At 54.2% G+C, this 19,148-nt stretch overlaps 1 protein-coding gene across 1 annotated transcript in view; it reads left to right on the top strand.

The window, feature by feature from the left end:
• ano2b (anoctamin 2b) overlaps positions 1 to 19,148 on the top strand; it is a 40,116-nt gene that overhangs the window by 6,093 nt on the left and 14,875 nt on the right. Inside the window, 15 exon segments of the mRNA XM_062483674.1 lie at positions 550 to 648; positions 970 to 1,176; positions 1,344 to 1,395; positions 2,492 to 2,547; positions 2,772 to 2,822; positions 3,043 to 3,058; positions 3,061 to 3,106; positions 3,447 to 3,581; positions 3,786 to 3,946; positions 5,851 to 5,933; positions 6,299 to 6,385; positions 6,825 to 6,911; positions 16,310 to 16,384; positions 16,676 to 16,877; positions 18,842 to 18,953. Of these exon segments, the coding sequence (XP_062339658.1) occupies positions 550 to 648; positions 970 to 1,176; positions 1,344 to 1,395; positions 2,492 to 2,547; positions 2,772 to 2,822; positions 3,043 to 3,058; positions 3,061 to 3,106; positions 3,447 to 3,581; positions 3,786 to 3,946; positions 5,851 to 5,933; positions 6,299 to 6,385; positions 6,825 to 6,911; positions 16,310 to 16,384; positions 16,676 to 16,877; positions 18,842 to 18,953 (1,469 nt within the window).

The following is a 19,148-nucleotide window of genomic DNA, read 5'->3' as shown; positions in this document are numbered from 1 at the left end:
AAGCCACCACTATAAGAGATAGAGGCAGAGAGAGAAAGAGAAACAATGACAGAGAGACCTGTTTGACACCTTCGCTTTAGTACCCCCTCCTCACATTTTCTTTCGCTCTCTGGCACATTCACATTCTTGATTCTTGTTCTTTCTTTCTTTCTTTCTTTCTTTCTTTCTTTCCCTCCCTCCCTCCCTCCCTCCCTCCCTCCCTCCCTCCCTCCCTCCCTCCCTCCCTCCCTCCCTCCCTCCCTCCCTTCCTGCCCTGTCATGCCAGGATCATGTGGGTAGGGTTACAGTCTGTTATCCCCCCGGCCTCTGACTCAATGATGGACCAGGATCTCTGGTTACACACCCCGGAGTGATGCCCATAGTGTCTCTGTCTGCATACTAAACGCTGCCATCCTCCTCCCTCCTCTGCTCTCTTCTCCATTCTATGGACAGGGACCCCCCCCCCCCCACACACACACACTTTTGACAATCTCACTGTTAATAGTCTCAGGATTTGGGTCTGAGTGGATTTCGGGTTCCTACCCACGAGTTCTCCTTCCTCCTCCCCAGGTTCGGGCTCACGGCCCCAGCTTCACGAGGCTGCACGCCCCCTGGTCGGTGCTGAGCAGAGAGGCTGAGTTCCTCAAGGTGAAAATGCCCACCAAGAAGGTGAGCACCCCCAGAGCTACGGAGGACATGAGGATGGATGGATGTTAGAGGAAAGGAGGGATGAAGGAAGCTGGTGAAAAGATGGGATGACGGACCGTCGGATGAATGATTGAGGGAGTGGAGGTGACAGAGGGGGAACAACCAAAGGCCGGCGGGGGGTTGGGGGGGGGATGATGGACGGATGGCTGGGAGGGGGGATGAGAATGGTGAAAGGACGGGACGAGGGGGTGGATGGATAGACGGAGGGATGTGGGAGAGAAAGATGAAACAGAATCCGGTGTTGATGGCCGGTATATCACCCCCCCCCCCCCCTTCCCACAGAGCTATGAGCTGAAGGAGGAAAGCGGTATTGCCCGCACCCTGAACTCGGTGTACAGGAAGCTGAACCACCCCTTCCAGCCTCGGGTGCCCCACCTGGGTGAAGGCCGGACCAAGCTGGTGTCCCACTACTTCACCCGCGACAAGATGCACCTCTTCGACATCAAGTCCAAGGACACGTTCTTTGAAAACGCCACGCGGAGTCGAATAGTGAGTCCTCCTCCCCCTTTCCCCCCTCGCTCACTCCAACTACCCCCCCCCCCCTCCGCCCCCGGTCAATTTAGGTCAGGGGTACCCTGACGTAACAGGCCTCAAATAGTCGATGGTCGCCATGGTAACTGGTTGAACTGTTTTGACTCTTTTTTTTTCTTTCTCAGGTGTACGAGATTCTCCGACGGACAGCTTGCGTGCGGACCTGCCAGTCCATGGGTGAGTGTGACCTCCAGCTGTGTGTGTGTGTGTGTGTGTGCATGGGTGGGTGTTGGAGCCGGGGTGCAGCTGAGCATGTCTGCACCAATATGAGCTCAATTCACACTGATGTGGGAATCTCCAGGAAAACCATGAGTATGTGTGATTCCGTGTGGGCTAGTTGAGGCCACTGTGAGAGTGTGTGTGTGTGGGGTGTGAGGGCAGGAAGTGGGTGGTTGTGAGGCCTCTGCAATATGGCCTGTTGGCTGGCGTAGTGGAGGCAGAAGGAGCAGCCCACAGCTAGAGAGAGAGCGAGAGGGAGAGGGGAGAGGGGGAAGAGTGAGAGGAGAGAGAGAGATACCTCAATCGTGACCTTTGTTTTTCTGTCTTTTTCTCTCGCTGTTTCTATCCAGCTCTATCAAGTGGTCTTTCCTCTTGCTTTCCAGCTCTCTATCAAGCCTTCTCTCTCTCTATCTCCGCCTGTCATCACTCCCCTCTTGTTATTATCAGTCACCTTTCTCCCTTCTCCTTGTCCCTCTCCCCCCCCCCCCCCCCCTCTCCTTCCCTTCCCTTCTCTGTCCTCTGGTCCTCTCCTTCACAGAGAGTGAAGTGGGTCACAGTTCCTGGGTTGGGCTGGGACTGAAGCAAGGAGAGGTGCCAGTGGGAGTTGTAGCTGTCCCCCCCCCCCCCCCCTCCCCCCTCCACCACCATCCAATAGCCAGCCGTAGTTCATTAATAGCAGGCTAATCGACGTTGGTGTTCCCAGCCCCTTTGAGGGCCTGATTAATTAACTTGGATGAAAGCTTGTTCTACATGCCACTCCGTGCTCCCGAGAACAAATGTTCTCCTCGTGGCCTTCAGTTTGGCGGACCTTGTACGATCCAAGGTCACGTTTGATGACTTCCCTTGGGGGACTGAGTTACACAACGTTTCACCTGGTTTTTCTCTCCCTCCCTCTCTCTCTCTCTCTCTCTCTCTCTCTCTCTCTTCTCTCTCTCTCTCTCACTCTCTCTCTCTCTTCTCTCTCTCTCTCATCTCTCTCTCTCTCTCTCTCCTCTCTCTCTACTCTCTCTCTCTCTTTCTTTCTCTCCCTTCCTCTCTCGCTCTCTCATCTCAGGCATCACTATGCTACTCGCTAAAGGGGTGTACGACGCGGCCTTCCCTCTGCACGATGTAAGTGCTGCTTGGTTGGAGAGTTTGGCCCCTCCGTTTGGCCCCTCCGTTTGGGTCTCTGTGATTGGTGTCGCCTTTCTCTGAGGGACTAGGGGCTGTCAGTCTTGGCATTTAGCATGTGAGTGATGTCTCCCTTCATCTTTCTCTCCCTTCATCTCTCTCTCTCTCTCTCTCTCTCTCTCTCTCTCTCTCTCTCTTCTCTCTCTTTCTCTCTCTCTCTGCAGGGGGACTATAAGGTCACGGATCACTCAGAAAAAGAGATGAACGAAAGACAGGTAGGTGTGTTCTCTCTCTCTCTCTCTCTCTCTCTCTCTCTCTCTCTCTCTCTCTCTCTCTCTCTCTCTCTCTCTCTCTCTCTCTCTCTCTCTCTCTCTCTCTCTCTCTCACCTCTTCTCTTTCTTGTAACTTCAAACGTCTAGCTTCAAACATTCAGATCAGACTTGTCTGGTCTGGCCTAGTCTGGTCTGGCCCATACTCAAGCCTGTTTCTCCTCAGATACTTCACAATGAGTGGCCCGATATGGCGCCTTCTACAAGTACCAGCCTGTGGACCTCATAAGGTATCAGTGTTTCACACTTGGCTCAATTACACCAAACAGTTACTTGAGTAGCAATTGATTTGCCTCACAGTTGGCACTCACAGGGTCAGGTCCATTTGTGGCAGGGAACCATATGCGATATCCAACGAACCCCCAAGTTTCAAATGTGTTTTTATGGTATTTGGATATGACTATGACAATTCCTCCATGTTGTGTAAAACTCTCAATACGCTTCTCCTGAAAGCCACTGTTCTATCCGTCTGTCTCATGCGTCCCATTATCGACACCACCTGTCTCCATGACCCCCAGCGTGTAACTTCCTCCCTCCCCCTGCCCGTCCCCCACCCCCCCACCCCTCCAGGAAGTACTTTGGGGAAAAGATTGGCCTGTACTTTGCCTGGCTGGGCGTCTACACGCAGATGCTGATCCCAGCCTCGCTGGTGGGCATCATTGTCTTCTGCTACGGAGTCGCCACTGTCGACACAAACATACCCAGGTATGTTTGCTCGCGTACACACACACACATACACACACACACACACACACAGGGGACACCCCTGTGCACAGGTACCGGCTGTACCTGGCTCTGAGTCTGACTGCGTGGGAGGGCCACAGAAGGCAAAGCTGGCACACCCACCCTCCCCTCCCCAAAAAACAACAACCCTGAAAGTGTGTGTGCGTGCGTGTGTGTGTGTCCCAGCCAGGAGATGTGTGACGAAAGTCAAAACTTCACCATGTGCCCGCTGTGCGATGGCGACTGCGACTTCTGGCACCTGAGCACGGCGTGTGGCACGTCGCGGGCCTCGCACCTGTTCGACAACCCCGGCACCGTGTTCTTCGCCATCTTCATGTCACTCTGGGGTAAGCCCCCCCCCCCCCCCTAGTCTCAGCCTACCTTCATCCCGTACCCACATCAGACAGCGGTTGGACAGGACGGGGAGGGTCATGCGAGAGAGTAGAAATGGAGAGCAGTGGAGAGATAATAGGTGGGGACGATTGAAAGAGAGAGAGATGTGGGTGGGGGGGGGGTGGGGGGAGGAGCGGCAATGGATAGGAGCAACGCGCGAGAGAGAGAGAGCGAGAGAGAGAGAGAGAGAGAGAGAGAGAGAGAGAGATGAGTGTCGTGGAGAGATGATAAGCCCCTCCGTTCTGGCTGTGTGGGGGTCCGATCGGCAGGGGGTGTAGCGTTACCGCTCCTTTCTCCCTCCCTCTCCTCTCCTCTCCTTCCGCAGCCTGTCGCTAGCGAACGGGCGCCTTTGTCTCGCGTCTGCTGAAACCACTTCTCTTTCAAGACCTGTTTGTGGGGCCCGTGTGTGAGAAGTGAGTTCCCCCTACGTGTGTGTGTGAGGTGGGCTGATTGTGCGATCAGTCATAAATATCTAATGAGCCCCTTCAACTCCAGTGGAGGTCTTTCTGAGAGGAATTATGCATAAACTCACTCAGCCCCCCAGACATACTCCCTCTCTCTTTCTCTTTCCCTTTTTTTACCCTTCTAGCTCTCATTCTCTGACTTCCTTTCTTTCTCTGCCACGCTTTTTCTATACCTCTCCTTCTCTATCCTTTACCCTCCATTTCTCTCTCTCTCTCTCTCTCTCTCTCTCTCTCTCTCTAATAATCTCTGTAATTGAATAATACAAAATAAACACCAACATTAGCAATCATAAGTGTCAGAAATCCTCATCGCCTCATCGCTCCACTGTGCTCCCCACACACCAGCCGGGGGGGGGACTTTCCTCACAACAGCTCTTCTGCTTTTCCTCTGCATGTTAGCCTTGTATGTTGGTCGCTGAATGTAATTTCAGAGCGTAGGTCCCATAGTGAAAGCACAAACAGTAGGGGGCTCCATGGACGCACGTTGGGCAGAGCCTGTGTACACTGCCTGTTACCGCATGTTACTGCCTGTGTCTGTGGCCAAGCTGTGTACACTCCACAGTCAGGCTTTGTTTCTGACCAGTTGCACCAAGCTAGGCTAGGTGTGTGTCCAGAGGTTAGGATTGTATCTAGAGGCTATGTGTGTGTCTAAAGGCTAGGTGTGTATCTAGAGGCTAGAGGCTATGTGTGTGTCTAGAGGCTAGGTGTGTGTGTCGAGGCTAGAGGCTATGTGTGTGTCTAGAGGCTAGGTGTGTGTGTAGAGGCTAGGTGTGTGTCTAGAGGCTAGAGGCTATGTGTGTCTAGAGGCTAGAGGCTATGTGTGTCTAGAGGCTAGAGGCTAGGTGTGTGTCTAGAGGCTATATGTGTGTCTAGAGGCTAGGTGTGCGTGTAGAGGCTATATGTGTGTCTAGAGGCTAGGTGTGTGTGTAGAGGCTAGAGGCTATGTGTGTGTCTAGAGGCTATGTGTGTGTCTAGAGGCTAGAGGCTATGTGTGTGTCTAGAGGCTATATGTGTGTCTAGAGGCTAGCTGTGTGTCTAGAGGCTAGAGGCTATGTGTGTGTCTAGAGGCTAGGTGTATGTCTAGAGGCTAGAGGCTAGGTGTGTGTCTAGAGGCTAGAGGCTAGGTGTTTGGTTGAGGCTAGGTGTGTGTCTAGAGGCCTGTCTTTTTTTATATCTCTGTCTCTGTTCTGCTCTCTCTGTGCTTTCTCTTGTACATACATTCTATTGATTGCTCTCTCTGACTGAAGATACATGCCTAGACATAACCCCCTATTACCAAGAGTCCTATTAACACATTTCTCTACCCTTCCCCCATTCTCTCATGATCTTTCTCTCTCTCGTTAACTGTCACTTGCTAATAGTTTGTGTGTGTGTGTGTGTGTGTGCGCACGCAGTGGCCCTGTTCCTAGAGCAATGGAAGCGAAGGCAGATCAGTCTGAACCACAGTTGGGACCTGACTGGGCTGGAGGAAGAGGAGGTACGTTCACACACACACACACACACACACACACACACGTGCCGAACTCTGACCCCCGGACATGGCGAGGTGAGCCGGAGGTGAGCCGGAGAGGGTGGGGGGGGGGGGGGTGCTGGTCAGCATTAAGGCTTAATGACCGCGTTGAGAGCCGGACGGCGCGTGTGTGTCAGCGAGTGTCCCGACACCCCTGACAGCTGACGGCAGCGACTGACACCCTGATAACCCGACACACGTCGCGGTCTGCCGCTTTGATCTCGCCCGCCCCGCTCAGGGCATTGACAGATGGAAACAAATGTGACGTTTTGTTTTTCTCTACTGTCCCTCCCTCCTCCTCCTCCGCCCCCCCCCCCCCCCCCGTTCCTTAGGAACACCCCCGGCCAAAGTACGAGACCATCCTCATCCAGAAGAAGCTGAAGGAGAGGAGGAAGAAAAGGAAGAAGCCGAAAAATGAGGTAAAGGTAAGCGTCTTTCTTTCGATGACCCGGTGGCTCTGTGGAGACTTCCAGAAAACAAGACCCGGAGACCAGTCCTGCGCGGTGGTTCCTGTAGAAAGTGGGCCAGCGTGGTTCTGGAGGCTTTTCACGGCCCAGACTGTTCCGCCACGGTTGGACCCTTCCAGTCTGGTGGCTTGGAAGACAAGCTGGGAGCAGAGAGGGGGGGAGGGGGGGGACAACCTTTGTGGCTTCCAAGCCAGACCTGTGTGTATGTGTTTTGTTTTTGCTGTGTGTGTCATATGTCTTGTGTGTTCCCCTCTGTGGCTGTCTGTGTGTGTTGGCTCTGTGAGTCTTATCACACTGGTTGTGTGTCTTTTGTGCGTGTATGGCGATGGGTATCTCATGTGTGTATGTGGTTGTGTGTGCGCATGTGTGTGACCTGTGTTCTGTATTGCAGCCTGTCAAGAGAGAGGAGGACGGTACTGACACAGGGAAGGACAGATGGAGACAGAGACTGCTGTCTGCTATGGCTGCAGGCGCCCCGGTAACCCTCCCCTCCCTCCCTCCCTCCCTCCCTCCCTCCCTCCGTCCCTCCCTCCCTCCCTCCCTCCCTCCCTCCCTCCCTCCCTCCCTCCCTCCCTCCCTCTCCTTCTCTCACCACACTCCCATTTCTCCTTCATTCTCCTTCATTCGAAGGAGAATTCACTCCCGCCCCTCTTCTCCCTCCATCCCTTTCCCGCCGCGGACTGCCTGCCTTTTCATTTGTATTTCTCTCTGTCCTTCCTTCGGGGCCTGTCCCCCTCTTCTTCCTGCCTCGTGTGGGTCTGTTCCTTCACAACCTCCACTGCCTCAGAGGTGGCCCGTGACCTTTCGCCATTCAGGCGTGGCAGGGCTGACACCTCCGAACAGAAACTCTAGCTGGAGAACAGCACGTCCTCAGTGGCAGAGAGACCTGTGCGTTTGGAGCTTAAGTTGTTCTGACACATGTCTGTTTCAGACAAAAGTTCTCGTTTTGTCGAAGAGGTTTGGTGGTTTCTGTCGTGTGACATTCCCTGACGGCAGTGCGTGTGCTTTTGCACGTTTTATTGTTTACTTGTGTGTGTGTGTTATTAGAGCGGAGATGTATTAGGAGACGTGTGTGTATGTATTGTTAGAGCGGAGAGAATGAGAAGCTTGTGTGTGTGTGTGTGTGTATCAGAGCCAAGGTGAGCAGACGTCCGTGAATCCTCTTAGCTGAAGCAAGACTGAGGGGCTAAGCACCTGTGGGAACAGCAAGTCAATCAGATCACAGGACAGCTCTTACCCTGTCTGACTCAGGACTGACATCGCGACTCTTACATCACTGCCTGTCTGCCACGCGCAGTGTAAGATCATCAGTTCTCAGGAAACGAAACTTGAAGCACGTACGCCACTGTCCATCGCCGACAGATCCCCTTGACAGACTGTCGATGACAACGGTGACAGTTAGCGCGCGCGCGCGCGTGGGGGTGTGTGTGTGCGTGTCCCGTTTTAGCTCCCCTGTCCCAGATTCCGTGGCCCTCAGTCCACGCTAACCCAGATGTGTCCGCCACGCTGCGGCCGCGGGCGTGTGGCTATGTCGGGACTTCCACCCGCCCCCACTGGCGAGCGGGGTGTACCTGATGCTGCTGAGGAACCTGCTCCAGGATGGAGGAGGGTAGTAAGAGGGCGCAGGGAGGGGGGGAGGAAGGAGGATGGAGAAGGGAGGATGGAGGATGGAGGAAGGGGAGGAGGGGGAATTGGAGGGAGGATGGAGGAGGGAGGAAGGGGGTCAGGGAGGAGGGAGGGAGGGAGGGAGAGGAGTGGGAAGGGGGTTTGGAGGTGGAGGGTGGAAGGATTGGGGAGAGAGTAGGGAGAGGAGGGAAGTAAGATGGAGGAGGGAGGGGGGTGGGGGGAGAATGGAGGAGGGGAGAAAGGAGGGATGGATGGAGGAATGCGGTTTGATTGCGCCTCGAGGACAGTTGGCCCAGGAACACAAACCGTGGAGGAGATTGATACAGAGAGACACACATTTGAACATCCTGTGGTTTCAACAGAGAGAGAGGTTGGTGGAGGGGGGGACAAATATGTTCCCTTTACAATACTAACAACAGCTGATCCTGGTGGGACATTCTGGGCTTCGAAGCACGGTTACTGGCTACTGTGTATCGATATAAATGTACTGGTCCAAAGTAAACACCCATAGACCCCCGGCCCCCAAACCAACCCCAGGTTCTGCTCCAGATCTATCCCAGTTTAGCTGAGGGCATCTGGAGGAGGCGTGTGGCGTAGACGCCCCTGGTTCTGCTGGTGCTCGGGGGATGGACATCACATGCTGGGGGGCTGTAGGAGGTCGCTGGCCAGCAGAGAGAGAGACACACTCCGGGGTTAGACTTCCAGAGAGACACTTCAGGGTTAGACTTCCAGAGAGACACTCCAGGGTTAGACTTCCAGAGAGACACTCCAGGGTTATACTTCCAGAGAGACACTCCAGGGTTAGACTTCCAGAGAGACACTCCAGGGTTAGACTTCCAGAGAGACACTTCAGGGTTAGACTTCCAGAGAGACACTCCAGGGTTAGACTTCCAGAGAGACACTCCAGGGTTAGACTTCCAGAGAGACACTCCAGGGTTAGACTTCCAGAGAGACACTCCAGGGTTAGACTTCCAGAGAGACACTCCAGGGTTAGACTTCCAGAGAGACACTCCAGGGTTAGACTTCCAGAGAGACACTCCAGGGTTAGACTTCCAGAGAGACACTCCAGGGTTAGATTTCCAGAGAGACACTCCAGGGTCAGACTTCCAGAGAGACACTCCAGGGTTAGACTTCCAGAGTGACACTCCAGGGTTAGACTTCCAGAGTGACACTCCAGGGTTAGACCTCCAGAGAGAGATGGAGAATTAGGAAGAGGGGGGGGGGAGAAGTACAAACGGAGAGGGGGGCTTAAAGAGAGAGGGGTGAGAAGGAGTTAGGGGGGGGAGAGGGGGGAGAGATGGAGAGGGCAGAGAGAGGGAGAGCGGGGGAGAGAGGGGAAAGGGGGGAGCAAAAGGGAGAGTGAGGTAGGTTGAGGGGGTAGAGAAAGAGAGAGAGAGGGAGAGGGGGAGAGAGAGAGAGAGAGGGAGGGAGGGCTGGTGAGTGGGAGTGATGCATGCTGGGCAGGAAGCCAGAGCCCAGATTAGCGGCGGCTCTAACACCGTCGCCATGGAGACCAGAACACACCCCCTACGCCGACAGAGCAGCAGGGGGGCAGGCAGCCTTCTGTACTTCTGATGTGTGTGTTTGTGTCCCGCCACATCAGTGTGTGTGTGTGTGTGTGTGTGTGTCTGTCTGTCGGTGTCTCTGCATATGTGTGTGCAGTGTGACTGAGTGCGTGTCTCTGCACAAAACCGTGCTTGTTTGTGTGTTTGTCTCTGCACACGAGTGTGTGTTGATGTGGGTCGCTGCACACAAATGTGTGTGTGTGTGGCCAGAGAGAGTGGGTCAACTGTATCCAGGTGACTGTGAGACCTTTGTGAGTCTGCCATGAGTGACCTGTTAGATACATATCTAGGTCCCAGACTGATTCCCTGGGCTATTTGTGTGTGTGTCTGTGTGTGTATCTGCTTGCTTAACTCGGTTATATAGGATATGTCGGTCCTGATGACGATAATGCAGTTTAATGACGGAACACGCTGCTTTTAATCTGCCTCGTTATGCTGCTAACATGGATCAATTGTCCCCTAAACGTCACAGACGAGCAATCAGATGGAGGCCGTAAATGCCATGGGTCTGATTTGATCAACTGGTGTGTGTGTGTACAGTTCAAGAACATCTAGGGAGACTTCACAACTAAACTGGTGGTGTGTGCTGTTGCTCTTATCGTCATCATACATGTCTGACGCATGTGTGTGTGTCTGTGTGTACACAGTACTTGTGTGCACATCCATCCATACAGAAACATTTTGTTGAGTTTGGTATGAATATACTTGACTGGCCTGCACACACCTCTGACCTAAACACCATCAAACACATTTGGGATCAATTCTAACGCCGTCTGCAAGCCAAGTGTAATCATCCAACAGCAGTGCCCAAACTCCCTAATGCTCTTGTGGCTGAATGGGCACTAAATCCCACAGACAGCATTCCCAGAATTATTGCCTGTAGCTTTGGAATGAGACATACAAGAAACTCCTAGGTGGGATGGTAAGGTGTCCCAATACCTTTTGTACCTATAGTGCAGCTCTGACTTTCTCCATATATGTGTTTCTTTGTCTTCCTTGAAGGTTGGTTTAGGTGCAGTTATATGTGAAGCCCTTTGTGACATTGCTTGTAAAAGGGCTCTTGAAATACACTTGATCTGTTTTACAACACAGTTTCCTGACATTGTCACTCTACAGTGTGGTTGTCCTAAAGAACACAGTCGTTGCTGGTCTAGTCAGTGGGATTGTCTCAACTGCTAGCTTAGGAGAGTGTGAGTTCAGGTCAGGGTAGGTATGTGTGCCCCCCGGGTGTGCGGGCCTGCGTGTGTGAGTGTTGTGAAGCACGGAGACAGACTCCAAGAGAGAGGTACGCCAAAGGGTTTTAATAGCACCTTTTGGTACAAAACAAAAAAAACATTAACAACTGAGTTACGTCGGTGTGTTTCTTGTTCTTCCAGGGTCTCTTCCTTTAGCCCTCCTGGCTCATGTGGTTGGTCTCGTTTCTCCTACAGCGAGTCTGCGTAGCACAAAAACCATGTCAACCAACCTATTGCCCCCGTTTGTACTCACCAGGCGTGAGGTAGATGAGGAACTGGTATGCCTCGTTGAGGCTTTGCTCCTGTAACGAGGCCAACGGGCTGCCAGGCCCATGGCTGACAAGGCCCCCTTGTCACATACCCCCCCCTTCCCCTTCCCCAGGGGAAGGTCTCCCTTGCCAAGTCCAGGAGGCCACGTGGTCGTCGGCCGTACACCAGTTCGAACGGGGAGAACCCAGTGGAAGCCTGGGGAACCTCCCGGACGGCAAAGAGGACGTATGGGAGCATGAGATCCCAGTCCCTCCCATCTTCGTCCACCACTCGTCGGAGCAGTCGTTTCAAGGTTTGGTTGAACCTCTCCACAAGGCCGTCGGTCTGGGGGTGGTAAACAGAGGTTCGGAGATGTTGGACCCTCAGCATCCCACACAGGTCCTTCATCAGTCGGGAGACAAAAGGGGAGCCCTGGTCTGTCAGGATCTCCTTGGGAACACCCACCCGACTGGTGAGGAGAAAGATTTCTTTTGCGATGGCCTGGGATGTGGCCTTCCGTAGCGGGATGGCTTCTGGCCACCGGGTGGCGTAGTCGACCATGACCATGACCATGACGTATTCGTGGCCCCGGGATGACGGAGGGAGGGCCCCACGATATCCAACCCGATCCGCTGAAACGGAACGTCTATGATGGGGAGCGGTACCAATGGTGCTGGAGGCGGTCGCCGAGGTGCAGTGCGCTGACAAACTGGGCATTGTCTACAGTGCCTTTCCACATCCCCTCATGCCGGGCCAAACGAAGCGGTCACGGATTTTCTCCAGGGTGTTAGCCCCTCCCAGGTGTCCACCCAGAGGGTGGCCATGAGCCATCCTGAGGACCGCCGGAACTTGGTCCTGGGTAAGACCAGCAGATCCACTGGCTCACCTCTGCGTATCGTGTTCTGGTAAAGGAGACCATTCCGTACCAGGAAGTAGGTATCTGGTAGCCGGCCACCTCCCTGTCGGTCCCCCTCGACCACCTGGACCTGTCCCCAACAGTGTTTCAGGTTCTGGTCTTCCCGCTGTTCCCTCCTCAGGGAGCCCCCACCGCCTGGAAGCGAGAACACAGACAAGGGGTGAGAGACGTCTGGAGGCTTGCCTTCTGCGTCGGCTTCGGTCTCCTCTTGACCCAAGCAGGCAGGAAGAGGAGGGCTCGTTAACCCTCTCTGGTAGGGTTGGTGAGGCGGCGCCCTCATCTTCCTCCGGGGCCTCACTTTGGTGGGTGACGGGGTCCCCAGGTCTGGCCAGTCGCGCCCCAGGAGGAGGGGAACTGGAAGGCCTGGGACGACGCCTACTGTTAGGTCTTGGACCTGTGCCCCAGTCCCCTGGATCTTCAGCGTTGTGGCAGGGACGTGATGGATGTCTCCATGTACACACGCGACGGGAAGAGTGCCTTCGGTGTGGTATTGCGGGTTCAGCACAGAGGGGTGCACCAGGGATATAGAGCTCCCTGTATCCAGCAGGGCCTCTACGATCCTTCCTCCCACCTTTACCGGCCGGGTTGGTGCTTTGGACCCTGCCGAGCTGTGTACTGCACACCCAACCTGCCATGGTTTTTCCCTGGATCGGTTGGTGTTCAAGCCCGGGTCTGTAGGCATAGACTCGTCCCGGGTAGTGGGTGCCCGGGAGGTTGGGGCCGGCCCTGGACGGGGCCAATCTCCTATCTGACCGGAGGGGGCCCCTTGAGGTTGGGGAGGAAAGGCACAGCTTCCCAGTCCCTTTTCCGGGCGCCTGGAATGGTCCGGAAAACCTCCGCCTTTTCGACAGCCACCGCCAGCTCCTGTAGATTGGATGGGGTGTGTATGCTGGCCATGCGGCGTTCGTCGGGCCCCTAGGTCCTCAGAAACCGCTCTACGGTGACCCGTTCTGTGATTTCGCTGGGGTTGAGGTGATTGGGCTGCAGCCAACGTTGTGTGATCCTGTGGAGGTCATCGATTCGCTGTCGGACAGGGAGGCCGGGGTTCTGACTCCAGGCATGGTACTGCTGCGCTGCCATCAATGGGGAAAGGCCCAGACGGTTCAGGATTTCTGCCTTCAGCCGCGGGTACCGGAGGGCGTCCTCTGGGGATAACGCCTGGTAGGTCCGTTGAGCCTCCCCCGTGAGGAAGGGCGCTAGGATGCCACCCCACTCGTCCGGGTCCCAGCCTTCACGCCGGGCAATCACCTCAAAGGTGTGGAGATAGGCTTCAGGATCATCGGTCGGAGTCATCTTTGTCAGATGCCGTGATGCAGCCTGTCGGACCACGCCCTCCGCGACACGCATGTGGATCAGCTCCTCTGTTATCTGGCCAAGCCTGGCCGTCAGGTGGGTTGTGGCACGCTGCTGCTCTACAGTCACCTGTAGCAGGTGAGTGAGGACCGCTGTTGCGTTGTTGGGGTCTGGAATAGACCCGTCCCTTCTTCGGGAGAGGTCTGGTGTGCTTCATTGGGGCTCGTTGTTGCCCGCATTCTCCACCACTTTGTGAAGCACGGAGACAGACTCCAAGAGAGAAGGTACGCCAAAGGGTTTTAATAGCACCTTTTGGTATAAAACAAAAAAACATTAACAAAACTGAGTTACGTCAGCGTGTTTCTTGTTCTTCCAGGGTCTCTTCCTTTAGCCCTCCTGGCTCATGTGGTTGGTCTCGTTTCTCCTACGGCGAGTCTGCGTAGCACAAAAACCATGTCAACCAACCTATTGCCCCCGTTTGTCCCCTTTTGTACTCACCAGGCGTGAGGTAGATGAGGAACAGGTGTGCCTCGTTGAGGCTTTGCTCCTGTAACGAGGCCAACGGGCTGCCAGGCCCATGGCTGACAAGGCCCCCTTGTCACAGTGTACACAGGAAGGAAGTACATACTGTACAGAGTGATGGAGTTGTTGTTGTTTGTGTGTGTGCGCGCAGGGCAGGGCGACATATGGCAGAAAGGAAATCCCCTGGCAGTAATTTCCCAAAGAGCTTAGTGGACCATGGGGGGGGGGGGCGACGGGGGACGACACACACACGCACCAAGAGAAAGACCCCCCCCCCCCCCCCCAGAGTTGATGTCGGTTTCCGCAAGCACGGCTCAAATCTCCAGAGGAAGCCATTCTGTTTCAAGGTGATGAGGTTAGGTTTCCCAGAATTCTCTCTAGAATGTTCCAGAACAACACTGAAACCAGGGGGATAGAAGTTCTGTGTTGACAGGAGCTACGCGAGAGTGAAGCCTTCAACTTTACCTGCCGTACTGGAGAACACCCCATAATAGCTGAAAAGAAAGGAAGGACAGAGAAAGAGCGGGATGAAGGGAAAACACGAGATAAAGAGAACAGGCGTGCTAGAAGGCTGGAATTAAGAGTGAGTTTTGAATTGAGGAGAGACTGATGGAGGGAGAGTTCTGTTGGATCGGTTCCTCTCGAGAGGTTGACAACCAATTATAAACGGGTGACCCATTTCCCCCCCCCCACCCCCCCGCACACACACTCTCACACACACACACTCTCAGGAAGTCCCTTTGTCCTTGAACAACTGGAACTCTGGGCCAACCAGTCTCACTAAAACCACCAGGCTGCTGTGTGTGTGTGTGTGTGTGTGTACACGGACGTGTGTGTGTGACATGAGCATTACTAAAACCGTCCAGTGAGCTGGAACTAAACCCCCCAGGTCACCTTGGGCTCTGACCCCCCACCCACTCCACGCTTCCCCGGGGTGAGTGGGTTTCAGGCGGCTTAGAGGGGATCCCCCCCCCCTACCACCACCACGCCCACACAACCGGTTACTACAACCCCCCCTCACCCAACCCCTCCTCCCTCCTGTGGCGAGGTTCGAGTTAATTCAGCAAACCCCCCTTCCCCCCCACCCCCTGTCCCACCTCACCCCCACGGACCAGCTTGGCGGCACAGGGCTCCGGCTCGCCAACACACGCTAACCCCCGCCCAGATGTGTGTGTGTGTGTGTTTCGGATACGCTGAAGCAGAACACCAGTATAGACCAGTGGAGCTTACCACGTCTGTAGACTCGACCCCGATTCTGTTCTCGGTGGGTCTCTCTGCTCCTGCTCTCTCTGCCCGTGTCAGTCCTCACAGCTGGCCTGCTCACATATAAAGCTGCACCTGTGTTATACAGCACTGTTTACATTTACATGTATTCATTCAGCAGACGCTTTTATCCAAAGCGACTTCCAAGACAGAGAGCTTTACAAAAGTGCATAGGTCACTGATCCTAACAACGAGACAAACTTTGCGGGTAGCCAAAACATGAAGCATGCATTGTGAAAAACCAAATAAGTGCCAAAGGCCAGAACCACAAGAGCACGTAGTTAAACAAGTTACAATTAAACAACATGAACCGCAAAAGTGCAAGAGTGTACCTGTAGAAAAGCAAGCAACAATAATAGATTTCATAGCGAGTACAATAATATTAAATAAGTTACAACTAACCAACAAGAGCAACAAGTCTCTCAATAAGAGTCATTTGTGATCCTGGAGGAAACTAAGATCAGGTCCAGGTATGGTTGGTATGTGTGTGTGTGCGCTCGCTACTGTGCAGCCTTTCCTTGTGTGTGTGCTAGGTGGTGCTGTTGCCTTCCTAATGAGCTTTGTTACAATCCCCTGTCTTTGGGTGCACCTCCACAAGGAACTGTCACGTCCTTTGTGTGTGATTGTTTGCCATTTCCAGAACATTCCTTTGGTAAACACAGGGTTTATTTTTACGACAGAGCTCCAGTCTGCAGTTTCAATGATTATATTAAGCTATTAAGCTATTAACTTTCATTAGACTTTTCTAGGCATACTGCTTTACAAGAAAGGCCACTGGAAACCATACTTGTGTACGTGTGTGTATATATAAGTTTGTGTTTCCGGAACATTCCAGTGGCCCCATGTTCCCTCTTTCCCAACTGACACGTCTGTCCCTGGGCCTTCTGGGAAATCATGTTGGCTCACATCTAGGACCAGAGTAGCCCTGACCCCACCCCAGGGGAATCGGAACCCAAGGGGTGATCCAGACCCAAGGGTCGGAGGTCAGACAGGAGACTCCTTCCCTCTTCCTTGCTTTCTTGCTCCCTCACTTCCTCGCTCTCTCACTTTGTCTGAAGGTGTCGTTTTCCCTTCTGTTCCTTCTCTAACCGTCTCCTGGGTTTCAAATCAAATGCATGTTGGCTGTCTTGGAATCCAGTGAATGAGGTGGTGTGTGTGTGTGTCATTTTGGGGTGAGCCAGGTCTCATCTCCTCTCTCCTCCTACAGGCAGGGCCAGAGAGTCTGACCTGGAAGGATCGTCTCCCTGGTTACTTCATCAATGTGGCCTCCATCCTCTTCATGGTGAGACAGGCCTGCAGGAGGGCACCGGATGTCGTCGTCCCCCCCCCCCCCCCCCCCCATGCCCCGGACTGCTTCATACTCTCTGTCTCTACCTCTGTCTCTGTCCCTTTCTTTCTCTTCTCTTCTCTCCTCTCCTCTCCTCTCTCTCTCTCTCTCTCTCTCTCCTTGCACCATCAAAAGGTCACCATCATGAATGCAAGTTTTTTTTATTGTTGTTCTGTCTGATCTTAACATTGCCCGTTCACCATCGTCCTCAAATCCCATCTTCGCTCCATCTCGGCATCCTGCCAGTTCGGGGTGACCTTCGCGGCAGTTTTCGGCGTGATCATTTACCGCGTCACGGTCTCTGCCCTGATGGCGATGAGCCCCGACCCGGAGATCAAGTCCAACGTGCGTGTGACGGTCACAGCCACAGCCGTCGTGATCAACCTGGTGGTCATCCTCATCCTGGATGAGATCTACGGAGCAGTGGCCGTCTGGCTGACAGAGCTGGGTATACACACACACACACACACTCTTTCGGTTTTATTTCTAGAGACAGTTAGAGAGAGACAGGGAAGCAAGAAGAGAGAGAGGGTAGGACATGTCGGAAATGGTCCAGGCCGGAATTGAACCCGGGCCCCTGCAGAAAGGCCTTAGCCTGTGCGGTACATTCTCTCTCACCTGGTGAGCCCCATGGGGCGCCCCTCTCCCACTCATTCCTGCACTACACACACACACGTGCATGCCCACACACACAGACATCAAGCACACGCAGACACACGGACATCCAGCATACTTTACACACAACACACAAACGTTTGTGTAGACAGCTCTCCTCCACTGGTCTCCTCTCCTCATCCCCTGCTCTCCTGTCCTCTCTTGCGCTCCTCTCCTGTCCTCTCCCCTGCTCTCCTGTCCTCTCCCCTGCTCTCCTCTCGTCTCCTGTCCTCTCCTCCTCCGCTGGTCTCCTCTCCTGTCGGTCAGAGTGATGAAAGTTTGATAGGGACCTTCTGGTCCGTGCAGCAGAGCAAGGAGAGCGAGTTTGTCATTTGACTACCAGTGGGGCTCTGCTGACATGCACTCTAACAGGGCAAGTCTCTGGGGACGGTGAGGAGAGAGAGAGGGAAGGTTTTACCCCCCCCCCCCCACACACACGTATGGCCCTCCTCTCTTTCTCTCTCTCGCTCACTCTTGCTCTCTCTCTCTCCCCCCCCCTCTCTCTCTCTCTCTCTAACCTACTTCTTGACTGGCTCAGATGATTACAGTCTTGTCCCGCCTCCCAGCTGCCACCCCCAGATAGTCCTTCACTCACTCACTCACTCACTCACTCACTCACTCACTCACTCTCTCTCTCTCTCTCTCTCTCTCTCTCTCTCTCTCTCTCTCTCTCTCTCTCTCTCTCTCTCTCTCTCTCTCTCAATTCAATTCAATTCAGCTTTATTAGCATGACAGTCATTACAACCGTATTGCCAAAGCAAGAGGCACAACAACAGACAACCATACATCAACAACACAAGGAACGACAGCCAGTATTGTCTGGAACATGTGGCAACAACAAAGCGTCAAGAACAGAAAACAACACTTTGCAAGACACACAGTGACAACAACAAACCCAAAATCCAAAATCTCTCTCTTTCTCCCCCCCCCCCTCTTTCTCTCTCTCTCTTGTCTCTCTCCCTCTATCACCCTCTACTCTCAGTCCCAAACCCAGAGGTGTTCTGTCTGTCTCTGTTAGTTTGGTCTGAGAGGAGGAGAGAAAGGCCTACACAGTTCAACCACTCACTTTGTTATTCTGAGGAGGGAAGATTTTCCAAGCAAGGAGAGGTAGTGTGTGTGTTTGAGTGTGTGTGCTGTTTATATTTGGCTGTCGAGCTCCATCTGCCAGTGACTGACTCTCCCCTCCACTCTCCTCCTCTCTCCCCTCCTCTCTCCTCTCCCCTCCACTCTCCTCCTCTCTCCCCTCCTCTCTCCTCTCCCCTCCACTCTCCTCCTCTCTCCCCTCCTCTCTCCTCTCCCCTCCACTCTCCTCCTCTCTCCCCTCCTCTCTCCTCTCCCCTCCTCTCTCCTCCTCTCTCCCCTCCTCTCTCCTCTCCCCTCCACTCTCCTCCTCTCTCCCCTCCTCTCTCCTCTCCCCTCCTCTCTCCTCCTCTCTCCCCTCCTCTCTCCTCTCCCCTCCTCTCTCCTCTCCCCTCCACTCTCCTCCTCTCTCCCCTCCTCTCTCCTCTCCCCTCCTCTCTCCTCTCCCCTCCTCTCTCCTCTCACCTCCTCTCTCCTCCTCTCTCCCCTCCTCTCTCCTCTCCCCTCCACTCTCCTCCTCTCTCCTCTCCCCTCCACTCTCCTCCTCTCTCCCCTCCTCTCTCCTCTCCCCTCCTCTCTCCTCTCCCCTCCTCTCTCCTCTCACCTCCTCTCTCCTCCTCTCTCCCCTCCTCTCTCCTCTCACCTCCTCTCTCCTCTTCCGACCCTCCCTTCCTCCAGAGATCCCTAAGACGGAGAACCAGTTTGAGGAGCGCCTCATCCTCAAGGCCTTTCTCCTCAAGTTCATGAACGCCTACGCCCCCATCTTCTACGTGGCGTTCTTCAAGGGACGGTAGGCACGGCCGCGTGGGAACAAGCCCACGGCAAGCGCGTGTGTTCGACACGTGCGTGTGTGTGTGTGAAACAGAAAGTGATGGTGTGTGAGAGCGAAGGAGTCTGTGTGTGTGTGTGTGTGTACGACAGTGTACGTGACAGTGTGTATTGAAGAGAGAGTGTGCACGTGTGATTGTCTATTTGAGAGTGTACG

The sequence above is a fragment of the Osmerus eperlanus genome, chromosome 17 (assembly GCF_963692335.1).
Source record: "Osmerus eperlanus chromosome 17, fOsmEpe2.1, whole genome shotgun sequence".
Classification (NCBI taxonomy): Eukaryota; Metazoa; Chordata; class Actinopteri; order Osmeriformes; family Osmeridae; genus Osmerus; species Osmerus eperlanus.
Note: the sequence above shows the minus strand (reverse complement) of the source record. Positions and strands in the feature narration are given on the sequence as shown.